This window comes from Coturnix japonica, chromosome 6 (assembly GCF_054131305.1).
Source record: "Coturnix japonica strain WE chromosome 6, WE-NBRP24, whole genome shotgun sequence".
NCBI lineage: Eukaryota > Metazoa > Chordata > Aves > Galliformes > Phasianidae > Coturnix > Coturnix japonica.
This window is the reverse complement of record NC_140668.1, coordinates 1,386,367-1,403,902: the sequence shown is the minus strand read 5'-3', so window position 1 is coordinate 1,403,902 and position 17,536 is coordinate 1,386,367. Positions and strand designations below refer to the sequence as shown.

Here is a 17,536-nt window from a genome sequence, read left to right as displayed (position 1 = left end):
AAAAAATATGCCATGTATTCTTTGTTCATATTTCTCAGTCTTTATAATAAAAAAGTAATGAATTGTGTTTGAACAGTCTGCTGCCCATCTGACACATGATTCTCACAAAACCCTTAAAAATAAGGAACAAATAAAACCTCGTACATTGGGGCTTGAAACGTAAACTGCAAGGCAATCTCATTCATACTAAAATAGCAACTTCCTAAGATTCATTTAGGGCAATTTGAGCTTATAAACGCTGCCTGGATTTTACAAATTCATTGAAGGAATGTATTTCTTTTATTTACAAGGCAATGAGAAAATATAACAGTTTTTCTGGATCACAAAGTCTTTCTTGTTGTTTTTTTTTTCTTTTTTAAATAAAAGTAATTGAAAAAAACATTACTTTGATTATAAATCAAACCATGTCCAAAAAGATACGGTATATACAAACAATGTACTCTTGTTGCTTATGAAGTTATTTTTCCAAGACAATTTTTGTTATGTCTCCACAACACAAACAAAAGCAATTGTAATTGAAGGTGAGAAATTATGTCTCCCAAAAAAGGAGCTTTATGCAGGTGAAACTATTAAAATTAAAACAGAGTGACAGAAATCCAGTGGTAATCAACAAAAGATGCATCTTCTTGCAATTCATCTGCTGCTTCGCCGCTACAGAAGATAAAACTACTATTTGGGATGAAACTACAGCTTTTGCAATTGGATTTTCTGAATAACAATCTAAATGAGCATCTCGTAAGTAAAACTGCACACCCATAAAACAAGGCCACTTTAACCTATTTTGTTTTTTCTCTTCCCTCCTCCCCCTTGCTAAAGGGACAATTTAAATAAATGGGCAACTTGATGTGCTGAAAGTGACAACTGTATGAGCAGATGGATGTAGTGCACACAAACCACAACTGTCCCCACAGCCTGTGGAGATGCAGTGTAAACTAGCAGCAAGCAAACACATTCATAACACTTCTTATTACAGTCCACCTGATGCTTCCACTGAAGTCCACACTGAGCACGGTGAATTTAAAAGATGCAAACCAACCTAAGGAAGGGGCCAGCACGATTCTGCCCATTAGCTCTACCACGTTTAAGTATCCTACCTCCTCTGCTCGAAGCAGCTGCACCCAACGTAAAGCCAGCAGCTCTTGCCTGGTGAGGAGTCACCGGCACTGGGATGCCTCCTTCAGCACCTGCAGAAGCTTCCCCTGCGTTCTCATGGTCTGCATATTCTGCCAGTTTTTTACTAAGACTATGGAGAGCAAAAAAGGAAATGCATTTGGGAAAAATAATCCCATAGCTACATAAACACTTAATGGGATAATAAGAGCCTTATACTATCCATCCTAAACATAACCATAGCCAGAACAATTTTCATATTCAGTAAGTGTAACATACTTTACTTTTTGCAAACTGTAACATACTCAAATATTCTGGACACATCTATTTTATAGATGCACATCCAGATCTATGAAGTTATTTACTTCTGCTCGGTACCCTTTGCAGTCCAGTTTTTACAAATACAACCACTCTTATGAATGAACAACCACGGGTAAAATGCTTATGTGTCGGAGGAGTTAAACTGTTTAGTAATTTAACAAAAGAAATAACAGCTAGATCTCCTCTGAAACAAAACAGGTGGTTCCTGGTCAGTGGAACTGAAGACAGTAATAACAAGGGTTCTGTTTTGAGAAGAATTTACAAACATTTCAGTTTTTCAAGTTGAACTTCTGCGTCTGTGGGCTACAGACACATTTTAATAGTGTATAGCAGGCAGACATCAGCTTAGAAACAAACACTTGAAATCTTACAGAGAATTTTGAGCAGAAGCCCTTTTCTCAACTTTCAAATTAACACCAGACACATGAACAGTATACGTGAGAAGATGTCAACGAACACATCTTCAAAATAGCACCGTTAAACTTGGTGCTGTTACCAAAAAGGTTCAAACTCAACACTGATAACTAAAAACCTAGCAATAAATTTAAAAGTTTACCTAGCATTTCCATGAATAATAGCATAGTCCTCAGCTGTCCATCCATTAACGTCTTTATGGAAAATTTCAGCCCCATAGCGAAGAAGCATTTTTACCAACTTAAGCTCCCCACCGGCCGCTGCAGTCATAAGTGGGGTTCTACAGCATCCAAAATACAAGACAAACCATACAATTTAGTCAGACATTGTAATTATTTTAATTCCCATTTGCTCAATGTCAAAGAAAAATAAAATCACTTTATGAACAGAAAAAAAGCTTCTATATTAACAACACTTGCATACAAACTTGGCATCAATTTGAAAAACTCTCTCTGGCATAACAGCAATGTTGCTGGCACAATGGCAATTTTCCTGCCACAGCGGCTACCATAAACAATGTTTTCTTGCAGTTCTCAATGCAGAAAACATGCAATAATGCATGTCACCTGCCAAGCTGAGACCTGCTTTCGCCAGTCACTCAACGAGCTCTTTCTCTGTGTCTTTCTACTTCAATGCTCATTCCCATCCTTCCCATCAGTCCAACCTGAAGACAACTAAGGTGACCTGCAGAGTTTAGACCATCTCCTCACCTTTCACACGGATCTCGAGTGTGAACATCAGCTCCTTTTTTAAGAAGGAGCTCTACCATTTCTTTCTGATTTTCAGAGATTGCAAGAGTAAGAGGAGTACATCCGTCCTGAAAGAACAGAAATAATTCAAGTTAAAAATCAAAAGAAACAAACAAAAAATCTACAATAAAAATATCAATGCAACTTTTTGAACTTCTCTATTGAATCTCGAAATGTACCTTATTCTGAGCATTAATACGGGCACTGTGCTCAATTAACATCCCTGCTAGAAATCTGTTAGGAGCTACAGCAGCCAAGTGAAGGGCAGTGTTGCCACCAGCATCTGCCAGGTTCGGATCAGCACCGTGCTCTAGCAGGATCACTGCACATCTTTCTTTCTGGCATTGTACTGCCTGGAAACAACACACACACACACACACAAAAAAAAGGTAAAATTTCCAGCAGTCATATTTCACTGTGTCACTACTACTACAACTTCCCATTCCTGGATTATAAAAGCATCTGTCAAGATTAGCTAGCACATGCCAAACCCACACTGATTACTGCATGCATGTTTCTACACAGACTTACTTAAAGAATCTGGAAAGACATCATTTAATACATAATCAATAATTCCTACTTGCAGCAACATAGTATGTTCTACTTACCTTCATCAGTGGAGATCTGTTATCACCGTCAAAAAGATTTAGCTTACACTTGTTTTCTACTAGAAACGTAACGACATCCTCACGTCCATTTGCACAAGCAAGATGCAGTGGTGTCCTAAAAGTGAAACGTGTAAATTGAAACAGACAGCTAAATAAATATTTTCACTCTGTGGTACATGAACGGGGCAAATTGCATTTCTTTATCCCAATTACCTCCCAAAATAAACAAAATAAAATAAAAACAAGCTTATTCCATTACCAGCGTGCACCAAACCATGTCCCTTAGTACAACATCTACATGTTTCTTGAACACCTCCAGGGATGGTGACTTTACCACCAACCTGGGCAGCCCATTCCAGTGCACAACCACTCTCTGGAGAGGCTTATCCTAGCATCCAACGTGAACCTCCCCTGGTGCAAGCTGAGGCTGTTCCCTCTTGTCCTAACAGCTCCCATCACAGGCAGGCTGATGAGTACCCTCCATAAGACCAGCTTCCTCCAAGGCAGAGAAGATGAGGACGAAATAACAGGCAGAACGTCAAATAACTCATCATGCCTTGTCACAGACATGGAACAACTCGAGGGTGACTGTCCCCACTGAGAAATTCCCAAATAAGTATGCAAGATCCTTCACCTCTGAATAGAAGCCTGACAATATTGATCTGAGCACTGTATTTATTATTTATTTAGCACAGTGTACCGCAAAGAGCTCGAATGAGTAACGGAACTGTAACAAACACAACTTTGTGCAGGAGCCCCTCGTCACCCAAAAGCAGCCGTTACCAAGCACTGGGGAATATGACAACCTAAAGGAACCACCATCAGCTTCGCAAGCAAGAAAGCCTTCATGAAGCCAGCAGCCTTATCGCTGCCCTTTCTCACCAGCCCCCAACAGAGCTCTCAGCTCGGAGGAATGCCGAGCAGCGCTACGAGGGAGCCAGGCCAGGAGGGCACATCGGAGCGGCCTCTACCGGCCGTCCCAGCCATGCGCGGCCCCCGTTAACAGCAGCCCTCTGTGCCCAGGTCATGCAGCGGGGATCCCGGCCCGGCCCGCCGCCCTTACCGCTGCGCTTTGTCGCGCTCGTCGATGTCGTGCTTCTTCAGTCCTTGCTGCACCAGGGCCAGGTCTCCCGCGGCGGCCCCTCGGTGCAGCTTAGTCAGCTCCTTCGGGCGGATCTCGTACGCACCGGCGGAGCACGCCGAGGCGGCGCTGCCGGGCGGCGGATCCCGTTTCTTCTTCTTTACGAAGCTGAGTATCTTCTTCATGTCGTCTTAAAACTCTGCCGGGCCGAGCCCCGAGCAGGACGCGGAAACAGGGCGCACGCTCAGGAACCGCGGCCCAACCCACAGGCTGCAGGGCAGCCTCAGGCTCCCAGCCGGAGCCGGGAGCCCCACGTATGCGTTATACGTGCGATATTAAGCGACAGTAAGCGATAGTAAGCGATAGTAAGCGATATAAAGAGGATACACACCCGCGGAGAGCAGGAGTGTGCGCGTCTGTAGGCTCGGCTGCCTCAGAAAGCGGTTGGCAACGGTGTGTCCTGGGGCCGTTGCCTTTGGAATAGTCACGGGGATAACCGTCTGCAGGGTTATTTCTTGCCCTACTTGTGGGTATTATTTAATAGGGATCTCAAAGCACGCGTTTTTAACCTGTTACTAAACTAGTTGTCAGCTTTCTGTCTTCAGTTTTCCCATCTTCCCCCCCCTCCTCCCCTCCACCTTTGTTCATACTGTTTATTAAATCTTTAATATGGGCGATTTTGAATAATATTTTTAATTCATTCCTGTTAAAAACAAATAGTTCCATTTATTTTTTTTTTTTCTTCAGAAATTGGTATTTCCTGTCACGGTTCCTCATACTCTCAGTGTGTTCTCTTTGGTAATCTGGAGCTTTCTCTAAGAACCATCGAGTAATTGCTATTCCTATTGCTGTCTGCGTGAGGTGATTCCTGTTCTGTTACCCAGTACAAGATCCACGTAGCACAGTAAGATTTTCAAGTAAGGGCTTAAGTGTGGCTTAAGTGTTGCATAAGCATTGGCATTTGGGTTAGTCTGCTAAAGACTCACCTTTCCTTTGACATAACAATACGGCTGGATAATTTAGCTCACAATCCTCGCAGCTCTGAGGTACAAAATGGCAGTCTAAAAGGTCTCCTTTCGCAGTCTTTATTTTTCCCCTATTAAATCACTGTGTGTATTTTGCTTACTGAAGAGTAACAATGGCAGTAAAGGCTTGTTGGACTGATCACAGTGTGCTGCGTGTTGTCTGGTCATAGAATCTTTTAATCATAGAATGGAATGGCCTGGATTGAAAAGGCCCACAATGACCATCTAGTTTCAACCCCCCTGGATATAGCCACATCCAGCCTGGCCTTGAATGTCTCCAGGGATGGGGCATCCTCAACCCCCTTGGGCAACCTGTTTCAGTGAGTTACCACCCTCTGTGTGAAAAACTTCCTCCTAATATCTAACCTAAACCTCCCCTGCCTTAGTTTCAAACCATTCCCCCTTGTCCTATCAGTATCCACAGGTGACTTACTACACCTGATTTGCAGCTGTTGTGTTTACAAGCTGGGAAATCTGGCTGGGCAGATAGCATGTTTCTGCATTGCTCCAGGGCTTTGAAGAGAACTGGGCAGTTGCAGGTAGAGACTATAGCAGCTCCAGCTCTGTCTAGGTTGGAGAGCTGGAGCTGAGGTGGTGCTTTTGATGTTACACTGCCTGCCCTATGCAACCAATGTGTATGCTTAGATACAGTTTTGCTTGTTCCTGGTCCAGTCTGAAGCTCTCACACTGTATCTCATGCACATGGTCTGTTAATCCTCAGCTGGATTAACAGCTAGTTTCTATTGATAATGCTGAAAGAATTCCTTTTGGCTTACCCTAAATGAAAAAGATGCAGCTATGCTTCCCATTTTAACAATGAAAATTAAGAATAGGTTTCAAGATTGAAAAAAAATATATCATTTATTTGCTTTCTTTATGACTCCATTTTCAGTTGACATAAATACATGACTTGCAGATTTTCAAATGGAATATATGGAGTTGCAACTAAAAGTTTGATTATGTCTCTCTACCAGACCTCTACAAGTCTCATTTTACCAGAGAGAAATATCCTCCTTCTTACTTGTGTCACCGCTTCTGGCAGTAAATACATTTGTGAGTGACTGTTTTTCAAGGCTGAAGCACAGGAAGAGTAAAATTTCATCAAAACTGTGATGAACACCCGGAGTTCTCACTGAGAATGGCAATCACTGCCATTAAAGCAGCCTCATGTGGTTGTTTCACAGAAACAAGATCACATATCCCACTAGTTTTGTGGTTTTTTTGGTCTCTTTTTTACATGCTTTAATAATGAAGACTAAAAATTAAGTTTTGTTATTTTGTATATGCAGTGTTTCTTCCTGAAGTTCACACCTTACTGCCACTCTTGCCAGTATCAGTACAGCACAGGGCCTGCAGTCACCTCCCTGCCTCCCCAGACCAAATCCAAGAATCATTTGCTTCTCATAGGCCTCAGATGAAAATACTATTTTATAACAACTCTAACCACGTTAAGGACAGTGAGACACTTTAAGTCAGTGCTGTGCAGTTCTACAAACTTGGCAAATACCTCTAATGCAGGAGGAATGTCTAATGTGCAGCCTGAGGTCTTCGATACCACAACTAAAGCAGATCTAAACCAGAAAATACTTACACCAGCATGTTAGTGTAAACCTTCTCTAGTGTTAACTACGGTTTGCCATAGCATCGTGGCAAGTCTCAAAACCACAAACGTGGGGAAATAACGAATGGCAGGATTTTCAGAGTAGCCTATGGTCAGCACAGCTTGGGAATTCAGCTCTCCTAGGCCCTCCAGGAAAATGTCATCATGCATTTTCCTCACAGAATTACTTAACTAGTCTCAGGAGCTTGCAAAACCCACAGAGGTTTTTAACTAGCTTACTGAAGCAAAGGCTTGAAGGTTGTCCTGAGGGGCTTCATTCATTTTGCTTTGTTGCTGAGCTGTGGTTTCCAGTCTGTCACTTCCAGCCTTGAGCCTGAAAGAGAGACAGGCCTTGCTGTGGACATTCACAAGAGCACAACGTCTGAAAGAGCAGTCTTTATGGAGGGAAACTGACAACTTCTACTTTCAAAAACTCACGTTACTTCATTGCATTCCCTTCTATTAGAATTCAAAAAATAGCTTTTTGAAAGGAACATGCACACAATTCTCCCAGCATGGAAAAAGCAACTTCTTGATTGGCAGCCCTCCTAATTACAGGTTAGTAAAACAAGGCAACCAACTTTCATATCACTGAATCTACCCTGCTGAAACGATGCTCAGTCTGCTACAGCAACCTGAGCTCATGCCCCCACTGTTACCTTAAGCTGCTCACAGGAGCAGACACGGAATGCAGCAGCCCCATTCCTTCCCAGTCACTGTCACAGCTGAGTGCACGCTGAAGCATCCTGAGCTACAGAAATGTCCCAGAGAAGGAATCAGCTCTCCATTCTGGGTTGTTACAGCAAAGACCTGAGCACCACTCTCTGGGAACTACGTGGAAACTTAGGAAAGACATGGAGAAACCTCAGAGTCCAGAGCTTTGATGTGAGTATATGGCTTGTGTTGTCATGTAATTTGCTGCCTGTTTACATTAAACATCCCCAATATGGCTGCAGTCTTTCATGTGGCTCAAGCTTAGCAAAAGGGCCAATTCACAGTTGGGCATCGAAGGCAGGAGCTTGGGCTCCTCCTAGAATCAGGGAGGGGGAGAATTCAGAAATACCCATTGCTCATCCACTGTTAGGTTCATGTCAGCTTCAGTGCAGAAACTTGCAGGGGGAGCAAAGTGTTTCTGTGTATCCACTAGAAGGCTGTTTCTAACACAGTGCTTTGCCCCTCCAGCTTGTGAAAAGCACCCAGGCCTGCTAGCGGCATTATGTACCTTGAACAGCTGGCCTAGAGCTTAAGTATTTCAAGGTCTCATTGTTCAGAAGCATAAGGCAGAGGCAGCAGCAGAGGGAAGTGGGTCCAGAGGTGACAAGCCTAGAAGTAAGCAAGCCAACAGGGGTCCCTGCACATCCTTCAGAGAAAGTACCTCAGAGTACTGGGGAGATTCAGTCTTCCTCTTGCTCTGCTCCTGCTGCGGGCAGGGCATCTGTTAAGAATGGACAAAGTGAGACACATTCAGTCTCTTGCAGTGAGTTTTCCTAAGTCTGTTAAGCCCTGTCATCAAAGCTTTGCCATGCTCTCTGTGGGGAAGTGCAGCTGCAAGCTTTGTTAAAAATTGGTGGTATCTTGCTTTACAACGTGAGTTTTCCATTTATCATGTTCTGTGTTTTTTTTCAAAGATTGTAATAGGGCCCTCTGTCAAAAGAAGCCCAACTCTATGCAGAGAGATGTGCATAATCAGGCAGAGCTTTCTAAAGAACAGCACCTGTTGCAGAACGGCGGGAGAAAAGCAAACGATCACACCTGTCATTGACATATGATCAGCTAATCTCGTTTATTCCTTGGCTGCGTGTACATTTATAATACGGATAATTAGCTCATACATATTGCAAAAGTGGAGCTCATCATTGGTTCCCAATTACATACCATCCCCAAGTATCTTTGCAGCTTCTTGTTATCATCCTGAAAGCTACTCCCTTGCTGAGTTCACAAAACCATGGCTAGTTTCTCACCATCCCAGGGCATCCTGTTGTTCTCACTGTCCTTGCAGGTAGTATGGCTGCTTGATTAACTGCACCGTGTTTACGACCCTTCTCAGCTAACTAGCTGTAAAAAACACTCTCTACATTTCCCCCGTTTTCTTTTAGGCTGAAAAGGCTCAGTTTACCGACCGACTAACCGTATTTCACAAACAATTCAGTTCATTTGTTCAATTAGTTCTCATGCTGTTTATCCTGCTCCGTAGCTGCTGCTCTGTGAACTCCTTATCTTGATCCATGGCTGCTGCTCCATAAAATTCTTCTTGTACTACAACAATTTCAAGATACTGCCTATGGAATAACAACACTACTTATATTAATAACATAACTATGATAACTCAATCAAGGCCTTGATAGACAATACTCTAAAAGTGAAAAAAGAGACAAGTCAAATACAACATAACAACATTACTGTTAAACCCACTAAAAAGAACAAATATGTTTGTACTGCAACCTAAGTTTCTGCAACCTGAAAATAAATCTGTGAGGGTCCCATTGTGTAAATCTGTACCTGATTTGGAAAAGTCTTCAATTTTCATATACTCTGATACATTGATTTTTAATGACCGCTAAAATTTGTGCAATAAATGCTTTTAAGATGCTCATAACCATGCTCTACTGACTGAGTTATCCGGGCTAATAATTGATTAATGATCGCACAATTTAATGGAATAGCATGTCAAATAGAACCAATTTTAGAGGAAAAATGTACTAGAGTATCACTAGGGGCATTATTACTTATTGACCCTTGAGAAACAGCAAACCATGTTGGTGGTGGATGCAACAGGTAGTACCAGCAGGGCGTCCCCTGCTTCAAGGTGCACATTTCCTCTCTCACCCATCACAGATTCTCTCCTGCATTCAGGGTCTGAAGGATTTCTTCCAGTTGTACACCATATCCGCATGGCCAGTGTATGATATAGAGCCCAAGTGGAACACCTGCTTGGAAAACAGAATAAACTATCAAATTTAGTTCTATTAGTGTGCACTTTTGTCTAAAATGATGCATGGTTATATTTCAAAAATCCCAATTAGTTGGATGTAAGAGAGGTATCTATTCTATGATACAGGGTCATCTCTTTGTCTGGGATTCCTATCCAGGTTTTGTCTTTGCAAATTAAGAAAAGCTAATTAATAGGATAATAACATCATAACCAAACAGTACTAAAACACTGAAAGAGCTGTTCCTGTACATTCTAGCATGGATTACATCAAATCCTTTTTAATACACATCTGATCTACTACTAAAATAGAAGAAGCACACAACATCCTAGCTAATGCCTAAAACTCTAATTCTTGAGACTGCATTGGTAAAACAGAAAATCGCACACTATGTCAAACTATTACTAATATTATCTATAACAAAGAGTTACATATAACTCTTTGTTATATATATATAACTCTTTGTTATATATATACTATAACTCTATACAAAGAGGCTGTTAAGATGTGTAGAGGGAAAATCAGAGAGGCAAAAGCCCAGTTTGAATCTAAGCTGGCCGCTGGGGTAAAAACAAACAAGAAACCCTTTTACAAGTACATCAGCTGTAAGAGGAGGACTAAGGGGAATCTCCATTCTTTACTGGACGAGGCTGGGAATATGATTACAGAGGGTAAGGAAAAGGCAGAGGTTCTGAATGCCTTCTTTACGTCTGTCTTTAAAAGTCGTCTCGGTCCTTCCCAGGGCTCCCCACGCTCTGACCTGGTAGTCTCGGCTGGGGAGCAGACTGAACCCCCTGTGATTCTTGAAGGTCAGGGAATTACTACTCCAACTGGACTGCCACAAGTCCATGGGTCCGGATGAGATTCACCCGAGAGTGCTGAAGGAACTGGCGGAGGTGATCGCTGAGCCGCTTTCTGTTATCTTTCAGTGCTCCCTATTAACGGGTGAGGTGCCGGAAGACTGGAGGCTTGCCAACGTTACTCCCATTTACAAGAAAGGTTGTAAGGAGGATCCGGGGAACTACAGGCCTGTTAGCCTGACCTCGGTGCCAGGGAAGGGAATGGAACAAATTGTCTTGAGGGAGATCACAAGGCAGGTGTGGGATGACCAGGAGATCAAACCTAGCCAGCATGGGTTCGTGACGGGCAGATCCTGCTTGACCAATCTGATCTCCTTCTATGATCCTGTGACCCGTCTAATAGATGAAGGAAAGGCTGTTAATGTGGTCTACCTAGACCTCAGCAAAGCCTTTGACACTGTCTCCCATGCTGTTCTCCTACAAAAGCTGGCAGCCCGTGGCTTGGATGAGTACACTCTTGGCTGGGTAAGGAGCTGGCTGGAGGGCTGGGCCCAGAGAGTGGTGGTAAATGGAGTTAAATCCAGTTGGAGACCAGTCATGAGTGGTGTTCCCCAGGGGTCGGTGCTGGGACCTGTCCTCTTCAACATCTTTATTGATGTCTTGGATGAGGGCATTGAGTGCACCCTCAGTAAGATCGTGAATGACACCAAATTGGCAGGGAGTGTAGCGAGGCCCTACCTGAGTGTAGCGAGGCCCTGCAGAGGGATCTGGATAGAGCTGGGCCAAAGCCAACAGGATGAGCTTCAACAAGACCGAATGCCGAGTTCTGCACTTTGGCCACAACAACCCTGGGCAGCGCTATAGGCTTGGGGCAGAATGGCTAGAGGATTGTGTTGAGGAAACGGACCTGGGGGTACTGATTGATGCTCGGCTGAACATGAGCCGACAGTGTGCCCGGGTGGCCAAGAAGGCCAACGGCACCCTGGCTTGCATCAAAAACTGTTACTAGCAGGAACAGAGAGGTAATTGTCCCCCTGTACTCGGCATTGGTGCGGCCGCACCTTGAGTACTGTGTTCAGTTTTGGGCCCCACACTGCAAGAAAGACATTGCGGCCCTGGAACGTGTTCAGAGGAGGGCTACAAAGCTGGTGAGGGGTCTGGAGCACAGGCCGTATGAGGAGCGGCTGAGGGAGCTGGGATTGTTCATCCTGGAGAAGAGGAGGCTCGGGGGAGACCTTATAGCTCTCTATAACTTCCTGAAGGGGGGTTGTAGTGAGCTGGGGGTTGGCCTCTTCTCTTGTGTAATCAGTGATAGAACTAGAGGGAATGGTTTCAAGCTGCATCAGGGGAGATTCAGGCTGGACATTAGGAAGTATTACTTTTCGGAAAGAGTAGTCAGGCATTGGAATGCACTGCCCAGGGACGTGGTGGAGTCACCGACCATGGGAGTGTTCAAGAAACGCTTGGATGTGGTGCTGAGGAATATGATTTAGCCAGGAAGTAATGGTTGGTAATGGTAATGGTTGGACTAGATGATCTTCTAGGTCTTTTCCAACCTTGATAATTCTGTGATTCTGTGATTCTATAACACAGCAAGTTTCAAAGCAATACCACTAAGTAAGAAACACACAATTACAATTACTACGAAGGCTGGATGCTATTTTCTGCCTTCAGATGAGACTGAACATATCATGCTGGAACCCACATAAGGCCGGTCCCTGTGGAAATACGAGCATATTCACGACCCCAAGTTGTCAGTGGTAGGGGACTGTCCCAAAGTCCTGTGGCCATATTCCAAACATTAACCATAGGCTGTTCCTTTAGCACTGGGGAAGCCTCAAAATGACGATCCACATAAGCTGCATCTCTATGAACACGATCCAGAAACTTCAGCACAAGCAAAACAAGCAAAACCTTGCATAATATTTCTTGTAGTGTGTCTCCCATATTCCCTTTTTTGTTTAATAGTAATAAGAATGGATTTCAGTGTTTGATAAATGTGCTCAGTGATAGCTTGTTCAGTGGGAGAATGAGCAATGGCTGTAGTATGTTTAACACACCCTTCTTGGAGGAAAGTTCGAGTGGCCTTAGAGGTATACGCAGGCCCATTATCTGCCTTTGTAGTATGTGGGATTCCCATAGCAGCATAAACAGATAACCAGTGTTTACGGGCATTGCAACTGTGTTCACTTGTATGTGCTGTGGCAGATACATAAGAAAAATGAGTATCTATCGTTACATGTGCATATTTTAGACAGCCAAATTCAGGAACGTGAGTGACATCTGTCTGACACAGTTGAAGAGGTGCTGTGCCACATGGATTTGTCCCAGTTTGAGGCAAAGAGGTATCAGTCAAATTATGTAGCCGGTATTCAGTCACAAACACGGTGTATTGCATAGCAGAGAGGATCATTCTTAACACAATTTTCCAATCGTGAGGGGTCATAGCGTAACTGTCACTGTTTGCAACCAAAAGATTGTATGTAAAGGCTGACTGAACTCCGTATGTTCTCACTGACTCCCTTAGCTCCTTCACTGCCTCACAAGGCAGGGATTCCCAACGGGGGGCCTGATTCGGCTGATACAACACAGGAAAGGCTTGCAACGTGTCAGCATCACCCCTTAATATTGCTTCTTTTCTGCACTGCTCTAAGACATCACAGTACGCTGTAGGGAAAATTGTCGTTCCTGCTCCCTTCAAAGTATCATCAGGAGGAAATGCGTCCGATTCTCTTTCTGGATCTACTGGACCGGGGTCACAACGATCCCCTGGTTTCGGTCCGTCCGTGTCTTTAACCACGTTACACACGGGCTGCACAGACGCAGCCGCGCACGACGAGGGGGGGCGGCACGGCGAGGCGCAGAGAACGACGTGGGCGGAGCAGAGGGCGGGGGCGCGACGAGCGACGTAGGCGGACTGAAGGGCGGGGGGGCCGTAGAGGCCGACAACGCGGCCAGCGACGTGGGGGGGGCGGCAGGCGGCCGCTGGCTGGGAACGGCTGGTTGTGTCGGAGCGCGGCCGCTGTTCTTTCTCGCGCTGGGCTGGAGGTTTCTCGACCGGCGACGGCAGGTGACGGTGTTGTGGTTGTCCGAGCGGCAGTTCTGGCACCACACACCGACAGCTTGGCAATTCCGTCGCAAATGTCCCTTAACGCCGCACCGGAAACATTTAACAGAGGTGCTTGGGCCTGCACTGGTTACCGCAGACGCTTGGAAGGGTGCAAGAGCTGCTGACACTTGATTCTGAGAAGCCTCAGCCTGTGCCTTTAATCCTGCCCCTAGCTCTTTAATAGCCTCAACTATAAAAGCCTGAGCCCTGTGGGAACGCTCGATAATCTGTGTAACGCCTCCTCTATTGTCCAGTTACTCCTCAAAGTACTTAGAATGCCATGAGCTGTAGCATTACAATTCTGAAGTGCACAATGTTTTAGCATTATTTCCCTCATGTACTCTGGTACTCCAGCCTTCTCTATGGCTCCGGCTACCTTATCTAGAAACACTCCAAAATCCTCATTTCTTCCTTGCTGGATTCCCATATAAGACGACAGCCCACCTGGTGCCTTGATCTTATCCATAGCCTGCCTGGCCAGATACATTGACTCCCTACAGTTAACTGGTCCTAATAAAGCCCGGGCCCCCGTCCGGATGAAAGCACCCACCCCTAAAAGTTCTTCAACGGTTACGTTATACAACGGATCTCCGGGCTGCCTAACAATCGCAACGCTCTGTTGGCACATCTCTTCCCAATAAGCATTAAATAGCAGTTGTTAGTGCTGCGAAAAAAAATCAACCTAGCTATAGCCCGACAATCAGATGGCAACAAAACCTGAGTACTCCAGATATAATCCAGCATCTGTCTCGCTGGCTCACTTTTAACTCCAAACTGACTGACCGTAGACTGCAATTGTGACAACAACTCTGCCGCTTCCTTTTCTGCCTGATATTGCAGCAAATCATTACAAACCACACACCACCACTTCCCGCATTTTTTAGCCATCTTCTCCCCATCTATCATTCCCTGAAAAATTGCATCTCCAAATTTACACCACTCAACAAGATCATACACTAAATGCAGATTCTGAAATAACCCTTTAGCATACCCATACACTAATAACTTAGGGAGTTCCTTTTCCAAGTCTACCCCCTTAAACTGTCTCCGCCTAAGAAAAGCGGAAAATAAATTATATGCTGCTTGCCTGTCCATATTTACTCACGTCGGTACCGTTGCAGCCCTCCAGGCTTCGGCAGCACGTATCGGTCGAGCCCACCTGTGTGGTCACTCGAGACGCGGAGCTCCAATTTTAGCTCTTTCGTCGTCCGTCGAGCTGCGAAATCCGGACCCGAACCCAACGCAGTTCTTCACCCGTGGCAGCCCCTTTTTCCTTATCACGTCGAGGGTCACCATTTGTTGGAAGTAACCGCGGGAGACAAGTCTCATGCTATCATGGTCAACAAGCCTCGTTTATTAGGTGTTACAGCATCTCATTTATACAATCAGTAATAAGTTCATGCATATTGCAAAAGTTAAGCTCAGGATTGGTGAATTAGACATTACTTCATCTGACCTTTGTGGTTAGTCTTATGGATACTTTTTCTTTGCAGCTTTGTCTACACCTTGCTACACATCTTGCTTTTCCCTTAGGCCGTCCTTGCCTCTAGATACATATTTAATCTTTAGCTACATACCCTGTCTTTTCACATACTGATTTCTTCTCAGCTGCCTAGCCCGTGATTGGCCCTAGGATAGACCGTCTTTGTCTTTAATCACGTTCATTCTTTTACAATTTAACTAGTGGAATCTCTTCATGTCCTTTCTCATGAAGCCATTCTGCATAAACACTCTCCACAGTGTAGGAGGACAGTGGGGGCTGTGGGGGATTTGAGGCTCCCTCAGGAGCCCTCAGCCTGGCTGTGATGTGAACCTGTGCTGATGCATCTCTCTGTCTTCAGGGAAGAAGGAGAAAGGCTACAATGCGACGCCCAGTGAGTGATGAGGGCAGCGCTGTCCCCCACCTCTGCCCGGTGCCAGGGCAGTATTGGGGTCCCTGCTTTCTCCCAGGGTTCACCTTCCTAGTATTCGGAGCTGCTCCATGCCCCACAGCAAGAACAGGGCTGGGGCTCATGGCTGTGAGAGTCCTTCCTTGTTTTCTGGCTCCAAGCTTGCTTCCTGAGGTGTTTCTTGTGAGAAGACTCTCAATGATTTATTGAAGTGGCAAGTAATGGGTGCTACTGTGTGACAATCAATATCACTTTGTGGGTATTTGAATATTTGAAAGCACCTTCCCTCAGAGCTGTTTGCCTCCAGAAGAGTGCTCAGGACTGTTTATGAGCGGAAGATCTGGCCCGGGACTAAATAGCTCCAGCTTGGTGTGGGAAAACTGGGTAATGAAGCCATCGTGCCCTGTGAAAAACAGGATGCGGATGGGTATCCCTGCTCCCTCTTATCTGCTGGCAAGGCTCAGAAGATGGGAACAAAGGAATTTCTGCTAAGATCCCAGAGCCAGAAGCTTCCATTCCAAGGAGAGCTGACTCAACTACTTTGGATTTGAGCTGTCACTCCAAAGCGAGCTGACTTGACCACTTTGGACATATAAATAAGTTGGTGCTACCATTGGAAATTGTCATCGTGGTCACCATTAACAGAACAACGCCTGATGACCCACCACTACTGAAGACCAATGACTGAACTACAAACCTCGATGGATCCATGGTGGTGAATATCTCCCTCTTGCTTCCTACAGAGACTCCCTGCTTCTATTTCATATTTTTACTGCATTCCCTTCCCCATCACCCTACACCATAATAGCGTCCGTCCTCCCCTTCCCCATCTCCCTAATAATGTCTTGTAATAAACTGGTCGGACCAATGTTTGAACCGTTGTTTCTTAATCTCACACCAGGTATACGTATATCAAAGAACCTTGCCTCCCTCCTACAACCTGGGCTGAGACAATGGCTGTTCTTACCTTACAGGCCAGGAAGGTGGAACCAGCAACTCGAGCACAGCTGCGGTGTGGGGCTGGGGGTTGGAAGGGGTCCCTGTGCTCCTTGTGCTCCTTGTGGTGCTGCACCAGGGCTGGGCTGGGACTCTGCAGGGAGCTGAGGGTTGGGATGTGGACGTCGCCCTATGGGACACCATCTCTTCTTCTTCACACAGGAAGTAACCAAACCGTCTGAGTGCTGTGCTTCAGCCTGCAAGGGGCCAACTGGCCACACGAGCATTTGGGGTCGGTGATGAACACAGCCCCATCCCCTCTACCTCTCACATCTCCCTCTGCTTCATATGCTGTTATGCTTTGCCTGTGCTGCTTCTTGTGAAATACAGTGTTGGGCTGTTCTGTGCTCAGCCTGCCTGCATTCTGCTCTGTGCCGTGCTTGGTTTTGGGGTGGATGAGGGGACCTCCCCTCATCCCTCCTCCCCCCACCCCACACTCTTTGCCCATTGCTCCATTTCACACTGCTGCTCTCCTCCTCCCCTTTGCACTCCCTGTGCTATCTGCACCGCTTTGGCATGAAGACATGACTGGAAAGTTCATCCAGTATTGGGCTGAGCTGTGCTTCCCCCCCATAACCCACAGTGCTGCCACAGCCACATTCTGAGGGCAGACACCCAGCTTCCATAACCAACCATGCACTGAGGCTGAGCTGCCCACACCCCACATCCCAACCTGCTCCTCTACAAAACATCTCCACTTTATTCCATACAAATCCCAGAGCATCCCACTCTTCCCATCCTGTAGCGGGGAGCGGAGACAGCCACAGCTCCCCATGTCCCATCGCATCCCACTCCAGCTGCCCTGCGGTCCTCAGTGCTGCAGCAGCCGGCTGTAGGGTCCACCGCGGGTCCTCAGTTTGGTGGGTGTCCCCATCTCAGCCATGGTGTCCAGCACCACAACATG

At 45.5% G+C, this 17,536-nt stretch overlaps 1 protein-coding gene across 2 annotated transcripts in view; it reads right to left on the bottom strand.

The window, feature by feature from the left end:
• The window catches only part of LOC107306749 (uncharacterized), a 64,200-nt gene extending 59,363 nt beyond the window's left edge, over window positions 1-4,837 (bottom strand). For both annotated transcript variants that reach the window (XM_085550699.1, XM_085550700.1), the window contains exons 1-6: window positions 4,266-4,837; window positions 3,203-3,317; window positions 2,774-2,947; window positions 2,556-2,662; window positions 1,988-2,125; window positions 1,095-1,243 (exon numbers count right to left, since the gene is read on the bottom strand). In XM_085550699.1, coding sequence (XP_085406825.1) covers window positions 1,095-1,243; window positions 1,988-2,125; window positions 2,556-2,662; window positions 2,774-2,947; window positions 3,203-3,317; window positions 4,266-4,468 — 886 coding nt within the window. In that variant the 5' untranslated portion in view covers window positions 4,469-4,837. The remainder of the gene's footprint in view (window positions 1-1,094; window positions 1,244-1,987; window positions 2,126-2,555; window positions 2,663-2,773; window positions 2,948-3,202; window positions 3,318-4,265) is intronic.
• Window positions 4,838-17,536: the final 12,699 nt, after the last annotated feature.